The sequence below is a fragment of the Dicentrarchus labrax genome, unplaced genomic scaffold, assembly GCF_905237075.1.
Source record: "Dicentrarchus labrax unplaced genomic scaffold, dlabrax2021, whole genome shotgun sequence".
Classification (NCBI taxonomy): domain Eukaryota; kingdom Metazoa; phylum Chordata; class Actinopteri; family Moronidae; genus Dicentrarchus; species Dicentrarchus labrax.
In genome coordinates this window covers 34026796-34041140 of record NW_026136720.1, presented here as the reverse complement: position 1 = coordinate 34041140, position 14345 = coordinate 34026796, and the positions used below count along the sequence as shown (strand labels likewise).

Genomic DNA, 14345 nt, shown 5'->3' with positions numbered 1-14345 from the left:
CTTTATCCGAACGAAGCGTCTGCGCTCTGAATCAGACACAAATCTTTTCATAGGAAGATGATCTTTCTTAATATTTGGTCAGATATCCAGTGGTTTCATACGATAAGATACTGCACTATTTCACACTTTTCATTTGCAGAAAGATATTTTTTCCCCCTATATTGCATGAAACCTGTGACTTGCCTAATAATGTGGAACAACATCCTTAAGTAGTTTCTCATTAATTAGGCTCACCTGGCAAACTAATAAAGACAAACCTGTCTGAGATTGATGTCAGTGATCTAAACAGACATGGGAAGCAGCACAATTGAAAATTTTCATTGAAAAACCAAAAAAATGTAATGTTTTTTAATTGAAATCATATTTGCATAATAATTTGGAACACAGTGTACTTATCAGTCTGAGTTTTTGACAGAACTAGAATGTTTATAGTAAATTTACAGTGTTATAACCCTGACTCTTTTCTATCCATTCATATACAGACATGTGCTGGAAATAACAAAAAACAATGCAAAAAAACAATGTCTCAGCCTTTAATGATCAATGACATTAATGATAACCAGTATGAAATCATATTTCTACAAAATTTTTGTGTGAAAGAAATAAAAAGAAAATCTAAAACATCTTCATAACTTGTCGCGTTTAAAATCAAGGCCATGCAGCACATTCAACAGAGAGGAAAAACAGACAGTTTGTGAATGTGCATGTGTTGTTTGTCAGCAGAGACTCTTCCTCCTACAGTGAACACAGAGACACTGAGGATCCATATGAGAATATCCCAAACCCAAACCCAGGATAAAGAGGTTCAGTGAATGTGGTGTTGAAGGTGTGGAGGTGGATCAGTGTGTCAGACAAGACTCTGTAGAAGGACAGAGTGCCAGCAGGACAGTCCACATACACTGCTACTCTGTTACAGACAGAGGAAGAGGAGGAGGAGGAGGAGGAGGAGGAGGAGGAGGAGGAGGAGGAGGCAGGGATGTCTGTCTTTGTCCTATTATGCCTGACATAGTAACAACCAACATCAGAGCAGAGCAGACTCCAGGACTGATTATTCCGTCCAAACCAGCAGTCAGCACTGTTTGCTTTCCTTCTGATTCCTCTGTAACTCACTGATACGTGAACTCTTCCTCTCCACTCGACCTCCCAGTAACAGCGACCAGTGAGACAATTTCTACACAGCAGCTGAAACCAATAGTCAAATCTCTCTGGATGATCAGGATATGGCTGCTCCTCTTTCACTATTGTCACCTTCCTGTTGTTGTCAGACAGTTTGATGTTTCTGTTCACTGTGTTTGTGTCCACTGTGAGTTCACAGGAATCTGATGGAGAGAACAAGACTCAATACAGCAGCAGTTTATCATCTAACACAGCTGATGGCTTTATTTGTTGCTTTATTAACAGACTGACTGTTAATTAGATCAAAACTTCACAATGACTCATCTGTTTGGATCTTCTTTCAAACTGACAGTTGAATGCAGATACACAAGCTTTTGATTTAAACTACTTTAACATGTTTTCAGGAATCAAAGTGAACACACACTTACACTTCCTCAGACCAGGTTTCAGCCTCTGCTCTCCACCGTGTTCCACCCTGGAGGAAGAAACAGAGTCAGAATGAACCTTCAGAAGCTTCCTCATCAATGATCTCCATAAACCCTGACATTCTTGAGTGCATTGCCTGACCATTTGGCCTTAACTGCCCAGCTGCACAGAAACTCTGTTACCCAGCACCATAGATATTCAGCTGTCCAGTATTCTAGCCTAAAAATGCCCAGAGCCTCAAAACTACCACCAGTCCTGTTTGGTCCCCGGTTGGTAGCATGGCCAACTCGATAAGATAAAATATGATAAAGATTGAACATTATTAAGGTGGCATGGTCATTGTGAGCATGTTAGCATATTAATGTTGGCATTTAGATCAAAGCATTGCTGTACATAACTACAGCCTCACAGAGCAAGAGTCAGTTTTTTATTCTTGTTATTGGCTGTTTTTTGTTTTTATGCTGTCCACTTCATTTATATGAGTAAAGGTAAAAGTAATGCAGTTAAATGGCAGCAAGAAACACATCAATACTCAATATAAACTGCACACACATCTTATTGCAGGCCTGCTGGGTTAGCTAGCTGGACTAAAACAGGTAACTGAGTGCGTCGTCTAGTTCAGCTAACAATTCCCCATGGAGAAACCTTGTAAAATCTGGGACACTGTGTACGTGTATTGGCTTGGACTTGTTGGTATTTGCACTTGAACTTGGGTCGGACTTGACCTTTGGTCTAGCCCAATATTGTACTTAGCCACAACCAACTCCAGCAATATATGTTTTTTTTTCTGAAGCAATTTCCGACTGCAACATCTTCCAAACACAACTACTGATGGAGCGTGCTTGTTCAGAAAACAACAGTCATATGCCTGGTTGCCAAAACCCATCTCATTGGCAATGATAAAACTCTTGAATGAAAAAAAAAAACTTGAACCGTTTTGGACTCTGTCTTAACTCAGTCTTGCCTAGTTCTGGTCTTGGATTCAACAAATTTACTACTACAGGACCGCTGCTAATGAGCTGTAGAGTTTTTTTTTACAAAGACCAATGTAAAGTTCAATACAGTTGTCCAACCTTGTAGACCTTGTACTGTTTTGGACATAAATTATATGGTTCTTGTTGTATTTGTGAGGTGTTAATAGGAACAACTGATGTCATTTGAAAGACAGTTTTCCAAGTTCTCTTTTACTGTGAAACTATCCCGTATGTTGTACTTGTTGTACAATCACCAGTGAATATTGATCTGGTATTAGACCAGTTAGGAGGTCAGTCTCAGTGGGGACAGGGACTCTCAGCACATCAATTGCTGTCTATCAGCAGTGCTGCTGGTTCAGACTGTGATTCAACAGTCTGGTTGTCTGTTCATACCTGAGAGTGTCCAGTCTCCAGTGTGGATCGTCCAGTCCAGCAGTCAGCAGCTTCACTCCTGAGTCTCCTGGATGGTTGTAGCTCAGGTCCAGCTCTCTCAGATGGGAGGGGTTGGATCTCAGAGCTGAGGCCAGAGAAGTACAGCCTTCCTCTGAGGTCATACAGCCTGACAGTCTGGAGACACATATTATACACAGACACACAAACATCATTTGTTGTGTGTCACTAGGTGTCCATTTTCTTTAATAATGAGAAGTCATGTTAAAGTTCCTCATTATGCCTGTGTGAATTACACCAGAATACATCATCAACTGAATGAATTTGCCTGAGAATTAAAGAGAAAAGCTATATTTTCTATTTTTTTCAAAAACTGGCAATTATGGAAATCTTGCAGAGAGTTGTTACCTCAGTGTTTCTCCTTATACTCTACACAGTAAAATCCTTCTGACCTTGGTTATCATCATTGACAGTATGTCCAGCAACATTTAAATGGCTGAACGATCTGCACCCTGACCTGAGTGTCTCCAGTGTACAGTGTGGACTCTCGAGTCCAGTAGAGAGCAGCTTCACTCCTGAATCCTGCAGGTTGTTGTTACTCAGGTCCAGCTCTCTCAGACTAGAGGACTGGGAGCTGAGAACTGAGGACAGAGCTTCACAGCTTCTCTCTGACAGATTACAGCTACTCAGCCTGAAGGAGAGTTAGAGATAAAGACAAACACTGACATGTTTTCAATATTGCAATTTTAACAGTAATCATAGTTAGTTATTTTGCATAGAAGGAATAAAAAAATAACTTTTTTTCCTTCCTACAAATATAGATTGTGAATTCTAAAACACTGCGAATTGGATGAGAACTCCATCACCAGCTGTTTCATTTTAAAACAGGAACCATGTAAAATGGGGGGAAACACAGCACTACACAAAAGTTTTACAGTGTGAGCTGACCTGAGAGTCTCCAGTGTACAATTTGAACTCTTCAGTCCAGCAGAGAGTAGCTTCCCTCCTGAATCCTGCAGGTTGTTGTTACTCAGGTCCAGCTCTCTCAGACTAGAGGACTGGGAGCTGAGAACTGCTGAGAACTCATCACAGCATTTCACTGTGAAGCTGGATTGATTCAACCTGATAATAATCAATATAAAAAGAAAAATCTTTAATGTTCGGTCAGTCATTGTTTGTCAGTTCTGTAGAAACAGGGCAGAGGTCTGTGCTAAGTAACAATAACAAGATTATTGATATTAACATTATTTCATATGTTCTTGTGAAGTCCAATAATTTGACACTAATTGTCTTTCAGAAACAGTGTCTGTTTGACAATAAAGTTAGTAAAGTAGTGTTGCAGGGTAATCTTACCTGAGAATTTCCAGTACACAGTGGGGACTCTCCAGTCCAACAGAGAACAACTTCATTCCTGAATCCTGCAGATCATTGTTACTCAGGTCCAGCTCTCTCAGACTAGAGGACTGAGAGCTGAGAACTGAAGAGAAGTCCTGACAGCATTTCTCTGTGAGCCTGGTTTGATGCAACCTGATTTAAACCAAATAAAGCACATTTTCCTTTATATTTTGCTTTAAAATCCCAGATATGTTCAGTGTCAGTGGAAAGAGTTTACTATTTTCTGGATTGTTCTTATGGTAGAAAATGCAAACGTATCAATATTGACAACACAGTAGCAACCAAATGAGCATTTGTTTGTCATGTAGAGTTTGTCAGAAAAAAATCCACATTTTTTTCACCAATGGGAAACAGTTTTATACAAAAGCATCACAGTGTAATCTGACCTGAGAGTCTCCAGTGTACAGTGTGGACTCCCAAGTCCAGCAGAGAGCAGCTTCACTCCTGAATCTTGCAGGTTGTTGTTACTCAGGTCCAGCTCTCTCAGACAAAAGGATTGGGAGCTGAGAACTGAGGAGAACTCCTGGCAGCTTATCTTAGTGAGACTGGTTTCATTTAACCTGATAATAATAATAATAATAATAATAATAATAATAATAATAATAATAATAATAATGATACATTTTTCTCTTATGTTTCACTTCAGCATTATAAAACTATTTAATAAGCAGTTCCATATGATTCAAACTGAAAACAAACAGTATTGTTATTCAAACATGGTCAACATCTAAAGAGTAACTTAACACTTAATCCACTTTTTTGGGTATAGATGTTCAGAACAGAGTTACCTGCAGTATGTAGTTATGTTTTTTTGGATTCACAGTGGCCGTTAGATGTAAGATTGTGGAATTAAAACATCTGAAACACATTGGCTTAGACATGGCTAGAAGCCAAGAGAAGAGTTAGCTCACATAATGTACCTATTTCTTAAAGTCTGTGGGACCACTCTTTGCTAGCGTGCCTGTTCACACATTTACAGTTGTGACCAAAATTATTAGCCCCCCAGGAATTATGGAACATTTTCCTAAAATTCTTCCCAATGTTTGCAGCATTGATAAAACTCGATATAATCAAACATTCACCAGTGCTTTTTTTTTTGCTTTTGGTACATTTTGGAATATAAAATAACATTTTAGGCTTGCTTTATATCAAATATAGAGAAAAATGGGGATGTCAAAAATATTAGCCCCCATAATGGGGTGGTCAATAATATTTCCCCCCATGTGAATTTGTGCCTTCAAAAACACACCTAATTAACCAATCAGTTTTCAAACCACACCTGTGCAGTCAATTGGCTTCCTAACGACACCTGAACATTCAATCAGCATAAATCAGAATCAGAATCAGAAATACTTTAATAATCCCCGGGGGGAAATTACTTTTAGGAGGGGAGAAAAGGGGGAGAAACAAGAGGAGAGGGGAGGAGAAAAAAGCTGCTCCCAGACTATGCTCCTGTGGGGGAGTACAGTGTGCGACTGGGAAAAAACCTCAGCAACATAAGCACATATGAGCACACTTTGCAACATAAGAACTCAAAACAACTTGCACCGGGGGAGGAGGGAAAGGGGCTGGAGACGTACCAGCGCAGACAGGCAGCCACGGCACAGCCAGCTTCAGTGCAGCCAGCTTCAGTGCTGCCAGCTTCAGCGCAGCCAGCGGAACCCCGCTTGTCTCACTGGGGGTAAAAAGAGGCAAAGGTGTGGGATTGGGGGGGGGTACAGCGGTGTGTTGCATATGCGCCTGTGTAAGTGTCCATGGGTGCCATGCCAAAGACAAAGGAAATCAGTCTTGAGCTCAGAAAGAAGTGGAGGCTCATGATAAGGGGAAGGCTATACTGCCATTTCCAAGTGTTTCAGTGTCTAGAACCGCTGTACGTTGCATCATTGCCAAGCACAAGGAGACAAATTCTGTAAGAAACAAACCTGGGCGTGGTCGTAAGCTCAAGATTTCAAGAACTCTTGAGAGGAAAATTGTCAGAGATGTCAGCAAGAATCCCCGGACATCTGCCAAGATGATTGTTGCTGACCTGGCCTCTTCTGGAGTTGATGTTTCAAGGAGCACAGTTGTGAGGGCTCTCCATCGTGGTGGGCTTCAGGGCCATCGTCCAAGAAGAACCCCTTTACTCAAAGAGCGGCCCTTCAAAGCCAGACTGAGGTTTGCCCGTGAACATTTGAAAGGTAAAGATGAGTTTTGGAAGTCTGTGCTTTAGTCTGATGAGACTAAACTGGAATTGGATCTTGCTTATGTTTGGTGAAGAAAGGGAGAAGCCTTGAACCCTAAGAACACAGTTCCCACAGTTAAACATGGTGGTGGGAGCATCATGCTGTGGGGCTGTTTTGCAGCCTCAGGCACAGGGAGCCTTATTTGGGTGCATTGCATCATGAAAAAAGAAAATGATGTTGACATTTTGAGGGATAAAATGCAGAAATCTGCTCGTAGTCTATCCTTAGGTCATCACTGGGGCTTCCAACAAGGCAATGACCCTAAGCATACATCGAAATTGGTCCAACAGTTTCTGAAGGATACCAAAACCAAGGTCCTGGAGTGGCCTGCACAGAGCCCAGACCTCAATCCTATTGAGAATCTGTGGCGGATGCTCAAAGTGAATGTCCATGCTCGGAAACCACGCAATTTGGACCAGCTGGAACAATTTGCAATGAAAGAATGGGCCAAAATCCCTCAGGAGACCTGTGCCAACCTAGTAAAGAACTACTCTAAGAAGTTGTTGTCAGTTGTGGCTCAGAAAGGGTACACTATTGACTATTAATGGCCAGGGGGCTAATAATTTTGGATTTCTCATTTTTGCCCTTTTTTGTTTTAACTCACTGTATCAATAAAATATCCTAATCAAACTTGTCAACTTTTGTCTTTGTAGTGTATTTGTTTCCAAAATAACAAACACGTGTTGTTAATGGCCATTTCCATGGAGAAATCAAGAGTTTTGTCTAATTTCATAAGGGGGGCTAATAATTTTGGTCACAACTGTAAAAAGGTTGAGAACAGTCATAAAGCATTTCATGTTTGAAGTACAACACACAGGGGTTTCACAGTGTGATCTGACCTGAGAGTCTCCAGTCTACAGTGTGGATTCTTTAGTCCTTTAGAGAGCAGGTTCACTCCTGAATCCTGCAGGTTGTTGTCACTCAGGTCCAGCTCTCTCAGACTAGAGGACTGGGAGCTGAGAACTGCTGAGAACTCTTGACAGCATTTCTCTGTGAGCCTGGTTTGATTTAATCTGATTAAAAACAAAATAGAACATTTACTTTTATGTTTACTTTAATATGCCAAATATGTTCTGTGTCAGTAAATTATATATAGTATATATATAGTATATTTATCAAGTACATTTGTGGAATGTTCTTTTTATTTAAAATGCAGACATAATCATCAGAAACACAGTAGAGACCAAAGTAATACATGTCTGTCATATGCTTATTTGGTTACAGGTAAACAGTGTTACAAAAAAGTAATTAAACCTTAGTCTTTCCAGTCTACAGCTTGAATTCTTCAGTCCAGCAGAAAACAGATTAAGTCCTGAATCCTGCAGTTTGTTGTCACTCAGGTCCAGCTCCCTCAGACTAGAGGACTGGGAGCTGAGAACTGAGGACAGAGCTTCACAGCTTCTCTCTGACAGATTACAGCCACTCAGCCTGAAGAAGAGTTAGAGATAACGACAAACACTGTGACTATTTACTACTATAAAAAACATCATATTTCTATGATCGCCCTTATTATGTTGATGATTTGGACAATCAAATATTAGGGTCTAATAGCTAGTAACTGCAATTACTTATCTTAGTTAGTATCTGCAGATATCTGTGCACTTACAGAGCTTTGTTGGAGGCTTTGACCACTGGCAGCAGCCTCAGAAGAGCCTCCTCTGAAGCAGAGTATTTCTTCAGGTCAAACACATCCAGATCTGTTTCTGATGACAGTAAGATGAAGACCAGAGCTGACCACTGAGCAGGAGACAGTTCATCTGTGGAGAGACTTCCCGAACTCAGGTACTGTTGGATCTCCTCCACTAGAGAACGATCATTCAGTTCATTCAGACAGTGGAACAGATTGATGGTTCTCTCTGGAGACATATTCTTACTGATCTTCTTCTTGATGTACTTGACTGTTTTTTGATTGGTCTGTGAGCTTCTTGTTTCTTTCAGTAGGCCCTGAGGGAGTTTGGTCTGATTTGTTGGCAGAGAGAGACCCAGGAGGAAGCGGAGGAACAAGTCCAGGTATCCATTTGGACTCTCTAAGGCCTTGTCAACAGCAAACCTGTGGACTGCTGTCACTGATGTTTTGCTGAAAACCATTCGAACATGTTCGCCAACAGTTTGCGCTGGCTCAGACATCACATTCTTGTTTTTGTTGATGAGCGACATCTCCACATATAAAGCTGCCAAAAACTCCTGAACACTCAGATGGACGAAGCTAAACATCTTGTCTTCATCAGTCTTCTTCCCATGTTCCTCTTTAAAGATCTCTGTGAACACTCCTGAGCACACTGAGGCTCCACTGACATCAATGCCGCTCTCTTTCAGATCTTTCTCGTAGAAGATCAGGTTGCCCTTTTCCAGCTGGTGGAAAGCCAGTTCAGCTAATGACTTAATGTACTGAACACACTGTTCTTGGTCATACTTCTCTTTTGTCTGATGAATCTGAAACACCAGGAATTCTACATACATCTCAGTCAGGGTCTCGGGCAGCTCTCCTCCCTCTCTGGTCTTCAACACACCCTCCAGAACTATAGTAGTGATCCAGCAGAAGACTGGGATGTGGCACATGATGTGGAGGCTTCTTGATGTCTTGATATGGGAGATAATTCTGCTGGCCTGCTCCTCATCTGTGAACCTCTTCCTGAAGTACTCCTCCTTCTGTGGGTCAGTGAACCCTCTGACCTCTGTCACTATGTCAATAAAATCAGAATGGATCTGATTGGCTGCTGCAGGTCGTGTGGTTATCCAAAGGCGAGCAGAGGGAAGCAGATTACCTCTGATGAGGTTCTTCAGCAGCGTATCCACTGAGGTCGACTTTGTCACATCAAAGTCTGTGTTCTGGGTTTTACTGGTAGAGCAGTCCAGTTGAAGGCGGCTCTCATCCAGTCCATCCAAAACAAATAGAAGTTTGAATTTACTTCTGTCATAGTTGGTGTTTCCTGATGACTGCAAAGTTGTAAAGATGTGATTCAGAGCTTCTTCTGGGATGTCTTTGGTCTCCCTGATACTTTTATGAATGAGCTCTGCCAAACAGAACTTTTCTCCCTTCCATAAATTCATCTGGCGGAAGCTGAAGGGGAATATGAGATGCACATCTTGATTGGCTCTTCCTTCAGACCAGTCCAACACAAACTTGCCCACAAGAAACGTTTTGCCAATTCCTGCAAATCCCCTGGTCAGCACTGCTCTTATGGCTCTTGTTTTTCCAGAGGGGGGTTTGAATATGTCACTGGGTTTAATTGGTGTCTCTGTTTCTGATGACTTCCCCACTGCCTCAATCTGTCTGACCTCATGCTGTGTGTTGATGTGTATGTCACCTCCAGCTGTGATGTACAGTTCTGTGTAGATATCGACCAGAGGTTGCTCATCCTTCTTCTCCATCCACCCCTCTTGTGCACACATAAATTTATTCTGGAGGTTTGACTGAAGCAAGTGTTGGTAATATGAGATGGGGTGTGGCGTTGGTACTGGAATAATCTCATCTGTTTGACATAAATAGAAAAAACAACATCTAACTAAAGCGGCATGCAGCGATGAACATGCCCTCACAGTCAGGGAGTGCTGTGGTCACGTTATGTGCCAGCATATCATGTGCAGACCACCCCATGAAAATTACATGTAAATCAGATGCAGGTGGTGCTATGCCTATGACCAAATATTGGCATGAAGATGTATTCAAGCAGGGACTAAACCATATGAATATATTGGACCATGTACAGTCAAGTTAGAACAACTTCCTGTTTCATGGTGGTACATCAAAATGTGACACCACGCCATGGACACACCATTGAGCGAAAAAAAGTTTGAAGGGTCTTCTGACCAAATTTCAGCTGGATCTGGTCAATACAGTATGAGTTGTACATGACAGTATAAAAGATATAATTTCCTGCTGCCAGTAGGGGGCGCTATCACTATGACTGAATATTTGCATGTAGGTGTGCTCAGGCACCGACTCTTGAGTTTGGTGCAGATTGCATAATATATACGAAACGTCACATTTCTACACCAGGCCACGGGCTTGTGATCACTTTTCATTGTAAATGTATTTAGACTGCACTGACCAAATTTTAAGTCAATCTGTTCAATTCTCTAGAAAGAGTTTGTACAAGAACAAGGCATGTAAATCACCAAAAATGACCACTAAGTTCAAAATGGCGTAAACACAACAGTTCTTATTTTCAGGTGATTATACAGTAATAAAAACATACCTCGGAATATTATATTTAGTTTCTTACAATTAATCCTCCGAATTGTTGTACCAATGGAGCTTAAAGACTTTAAGACCTGCAGATACTCTACTGCTGCTTTGACTAAATCTCATCAAGTTCTCCTGTCTATACTTTCACTGTGTTATAATGGAGCTATAATACAGAATGTCAAATTTACTTACATTTAACCTTTTCAAACTTAAGAACTACTTGATCTTTTGGGGCTTCCATACATACCTGAGAATACAGAAGCTTTACTTTCACTCTGAGTGGAGGAAGGTACTCTGTTCTGTGACGTCTCTCCAACATCATTGACATTCACTGATCCTGAGAGAGAGAGAGAGAGAGAGAGAGAGAGAGAGAGAGAGAGAGAGAGAGAGATTATAAACGTTTGACTTCATCCACATTAAACTTAACCCTTAGATTAAAGTCACATGGAATCCCTGAAAAGTGTAAGCCTGCCACTGCTTTGGCAATAATGGCTTCACCGCATGTAGTAGTAGTAGTAGTAGTAGTAGTAGTAGTAGTAGTTGGTAATCAAAAATAGGGGAAACTCAAAATCATTCTTTTTTTTTTAACTGAATAGCTGTTCATTTGAAAAGGGTCCAACTACCTTCCGACATAGAGATATGAAAGAAATGGTGATTATAAATTAGGTAAAGTTAGATAGAATGATGCTCGTTACTCCAGGAAGTTGCTATGATGCAATCACAACAATTAATGGAAATTAAATTTATCCCTGTGAATTCTGCACAACCTTCTGTCCAATCACCACAAAGCTGACCAATCAGTGTAGTTTCCTGTGGCTTTCACCAGTCATAGCAGTCCCTCATGCAAAAAGCTGAGCCATACGTCACCAAACTAAACATTTCATTCTAACTTCTAAGTTGCCTTAGATTTGTATACAAAAAATTTTGCCCTGAAATCAGGCATTTAAGGTAGCAACAATCCCAAAGCCTGCAAAGTCTTGGAGCAGAGCCGGTCCACCCTATATGCACACTACATAGGGCCTTGCAAATTTGCAATAATGATTATCTTGTCTTTTAGTCAAAGTTCAGTTACAACTCTGAAGATGCAAGATGTTCCGCAATTGTCTGACATTGACTATTGATTAAATAGCCCATTGAATTTAAAATGTTGATTAGCTGGGTATTCTGTTTACATTGTATGGTCAAAGCTAATTGTATAACAATGTGTGAACTGGACCAGACAGTAGAACCAAATCTCAGTTTTTTGTTTCTATTATTTTGAACATTTAAATTTTCTACAATTTAAATTTTCACTTATATTAAGATGACGATTAAGTGCTCTGTCTTAGAGAGACTGTTTCACTAGCAAGGACCACACCATCAACAGTATATGCTTAAAGAATTTATTAACAGAACGAAAAATATGCATTATGCTGAATCTGTCTGATGCCATTGTGTTGTGAGGGAGCTTGTTTGTGGAATCCGCCGTTGTACCTGGGTACAACGGACCCCCAAAGCTTCCATTTACTTAAGATGAGTTTGAGATTTGAACGAATGTTACAGAAATAAGTTTTATTTGTATTACGTGCTCAGGGATGCCATTGCAGGTGGCCGAGGTGGTAGCTCTGATTCTGAAGGAGTAACCAAAATAACGTATGAAAGAAATGTTGGACTAGAACAGTATTTGATGTGGATGACCATTCCCCGATTCAGCAGCACGCTTACCACGTTAATCCAACAAAACGTGCACTTTTTCAGCAGGAGGACACCTACCTGCTGGTAAACAGCTTAGCTGTCTCAAGCTCCAGTGTGTGGAGTTCCCTGTGTCTTCTGGTGCCCAAAGCTGATAAAACAACACGTTTTTGCGCAGACACAAGTGAATGGTGTCACAAAAAGCGGATTCATATCCTCTAGTTCAAATGAAGGATTGTGTGGACAGGGTTTGTTCAGCACAATTTATCACCAAACTGGACTTATTAAAGGGCTATATGCAAGTCTCTTTAATTCCCCGTGCATCTGAAATCTCTGCTTTTGTTACGCCCGTCAATTTCCTTCAATATACAGTTATGCCATTTGGTCTCCAAAATGCACCCGCCATGTTCTAACGTCTCATGCACATAGTCCTAGCTGGTGTGAAAAATGGTGTAGTTTATCTTGATGACATAGTGGCCTACTCAACCACTTGGTCCGCACATACCAAAACCCCAAGGACAATTTTCGAGAGGTTAAAGAAAGCCTCTCTCACTTTTAACCTGGCCAAATCTGACTTTGGTAGAGTCACTGTGACCTATTTAGGATAACAGGTGTTCTAAGATCCTCTGAAATGCTACACACTGGACCTTTAAATCAGAGTCATCTCCATCCTCTCAAATAACAATGACTGATAACTTAAACCTTTACTCATAATATGAGATCAGGCCAGCATTTTTTTGGGGGGGGGTACATACAGTGAGCTTCTGTACTTTACAAGTATTGTGTTGTCAACCCACATGAACATATCAATGAAAGAAAACAGTGGGACTGACCTTCTGGTCCTGAGCTGGTGCCTGACAGACTCTGCACCAGATTGTTCCTGTTTATCTTCTCTAAAACCTTTCTGGTCACCATCAGAGCTCTGGGAAGTGTATAGTTGTTCACCATCAGATCCACTGTGTCCCGCCTTTCTGCTGTCTCTAGTTTGGACACTTTGATGGTTTGGTACCCTTCCAGGATGTCAGGATGCCGCAGATACCATTTGAAGTCCCTGAATTCATCGGCTGTTAAATCCTCCAGAGTCTTCAAAAGGTCCTCTGGTGTCATCGTGGCTTCCTGCAAAAATCCAATAGGGTTGTCAACCTGAAGGAAAACTGGAAAACAAATGTAAAATGTATCAGAGCAGCAGCAAGAGTTCTGATACAAGAGCTGTATGTTCAGTGGTGGAGCCAGATGTTCAGGGCTTAGCCCAAACCAGAGTCCGGGGCATGCTCCACCAGGGCAGCTAGATGCACTACTTTTCAAGCCATTTGAGATAATTTGGGAAACATATGATAGTTGCCCAGGAAAATAATCACCCTGTAGAGCCTTTAACATATTTTGTAACCAACTGCTTTTCAAATGTCGTAATTATTAAGAAACCATAACAAATGTTGACGATGACTCATTTTCTCTCCTGCTTTCTAAAAAGAGGCCAAGATTCTGAGAAAATGCTACTATTTTTATGTTACATCATATAGGTAAGGTAGGATGCAGTAGAGTTCACAGAATTAACGTTTAGCTTCTTAGGTGACAAAAGCTGAATGAAACACAAGACAACAAAAAAGCCCCAACTGCATCTGATGACATGAAAGGCTTAAAGTAGACCATAAGCTTCACATCACATGACAAATCTATCTGCAAAGTATCCTAGATAATGACACAAGACTCTTACCGGTCTCTGAAGGTTTGAAGAATATCAGAAGGTGCCGAACACAAGTCAATCTGCTGCATTTAAGTCAAGTAAGTTTTAATGAAACGAAGAATGAGGAAGTACACAACAGACCGTTAATATAGTGAAGTGAAATTCCAACTTCCGCCTTTTCAGGTTCCTCTTTTTAATGTGAGTTCCTGTAAATATCCATCTTACATTGCCCGCTGTTACATCAACACAGCATCGACTATCAGCCATTACATTATGAC

The 14345-nt window shown here is 40.9% G+C and overlaps 1 protein-coding gene across 3 annotated transcripts; it reads right to left on the bottom strand.

Moving 5' to 3' along the window:
• Positions 1 to 519: 519 nt before the first annotated feature.
• LOC127352675 (NACHT, LRR and PYD domains-containing protein 12-like) lies at positions 520 to 14216 on the bottom strand. Of its 3 annotated transcripts, XM_051381260.1 has the most exons (11): positions 14098 to 14216; positions 13217 to 13537; positions 10960 to 11049; positions 8130 to 9996; positions 7778 to 7951; positions 7363 to 7536; positions 4688 to 4861; positions 3424 to 3597; positions 2910 to 3083; positions 1545 to 1591; positions 520 to 1319 (listed from the first exon to the last, which is right to left on the bottom strand). In XM_051381260.1, exons 2-11 carry the CDS (start codon positions 13488 to 13490, stop codon positions 736 to 738), a joined length of 3732 nt encoding a protein of 1243 aa, XP_051237220.1. In that variant the 5' UTR covers positions 13491 to 13537; positions 14098 to 14216; the 3' UTR covers positions 520 to 735. The 3 variants fall into 3 exon arrangements, with proteins under 3 accessions (XP_051237220.1, XP_051237218.1, XP_051237219.1); XM_051381258.1 differs by lacking the exon at positions 4688 to 4861; XM_051381259.1 differs by lacking the exons at positions 4688 to 4861; positions 7363 to 7536; positions 7778 to 7951.
• Positions 14217 to 14345: the final 129 nt, after the last annotated feature.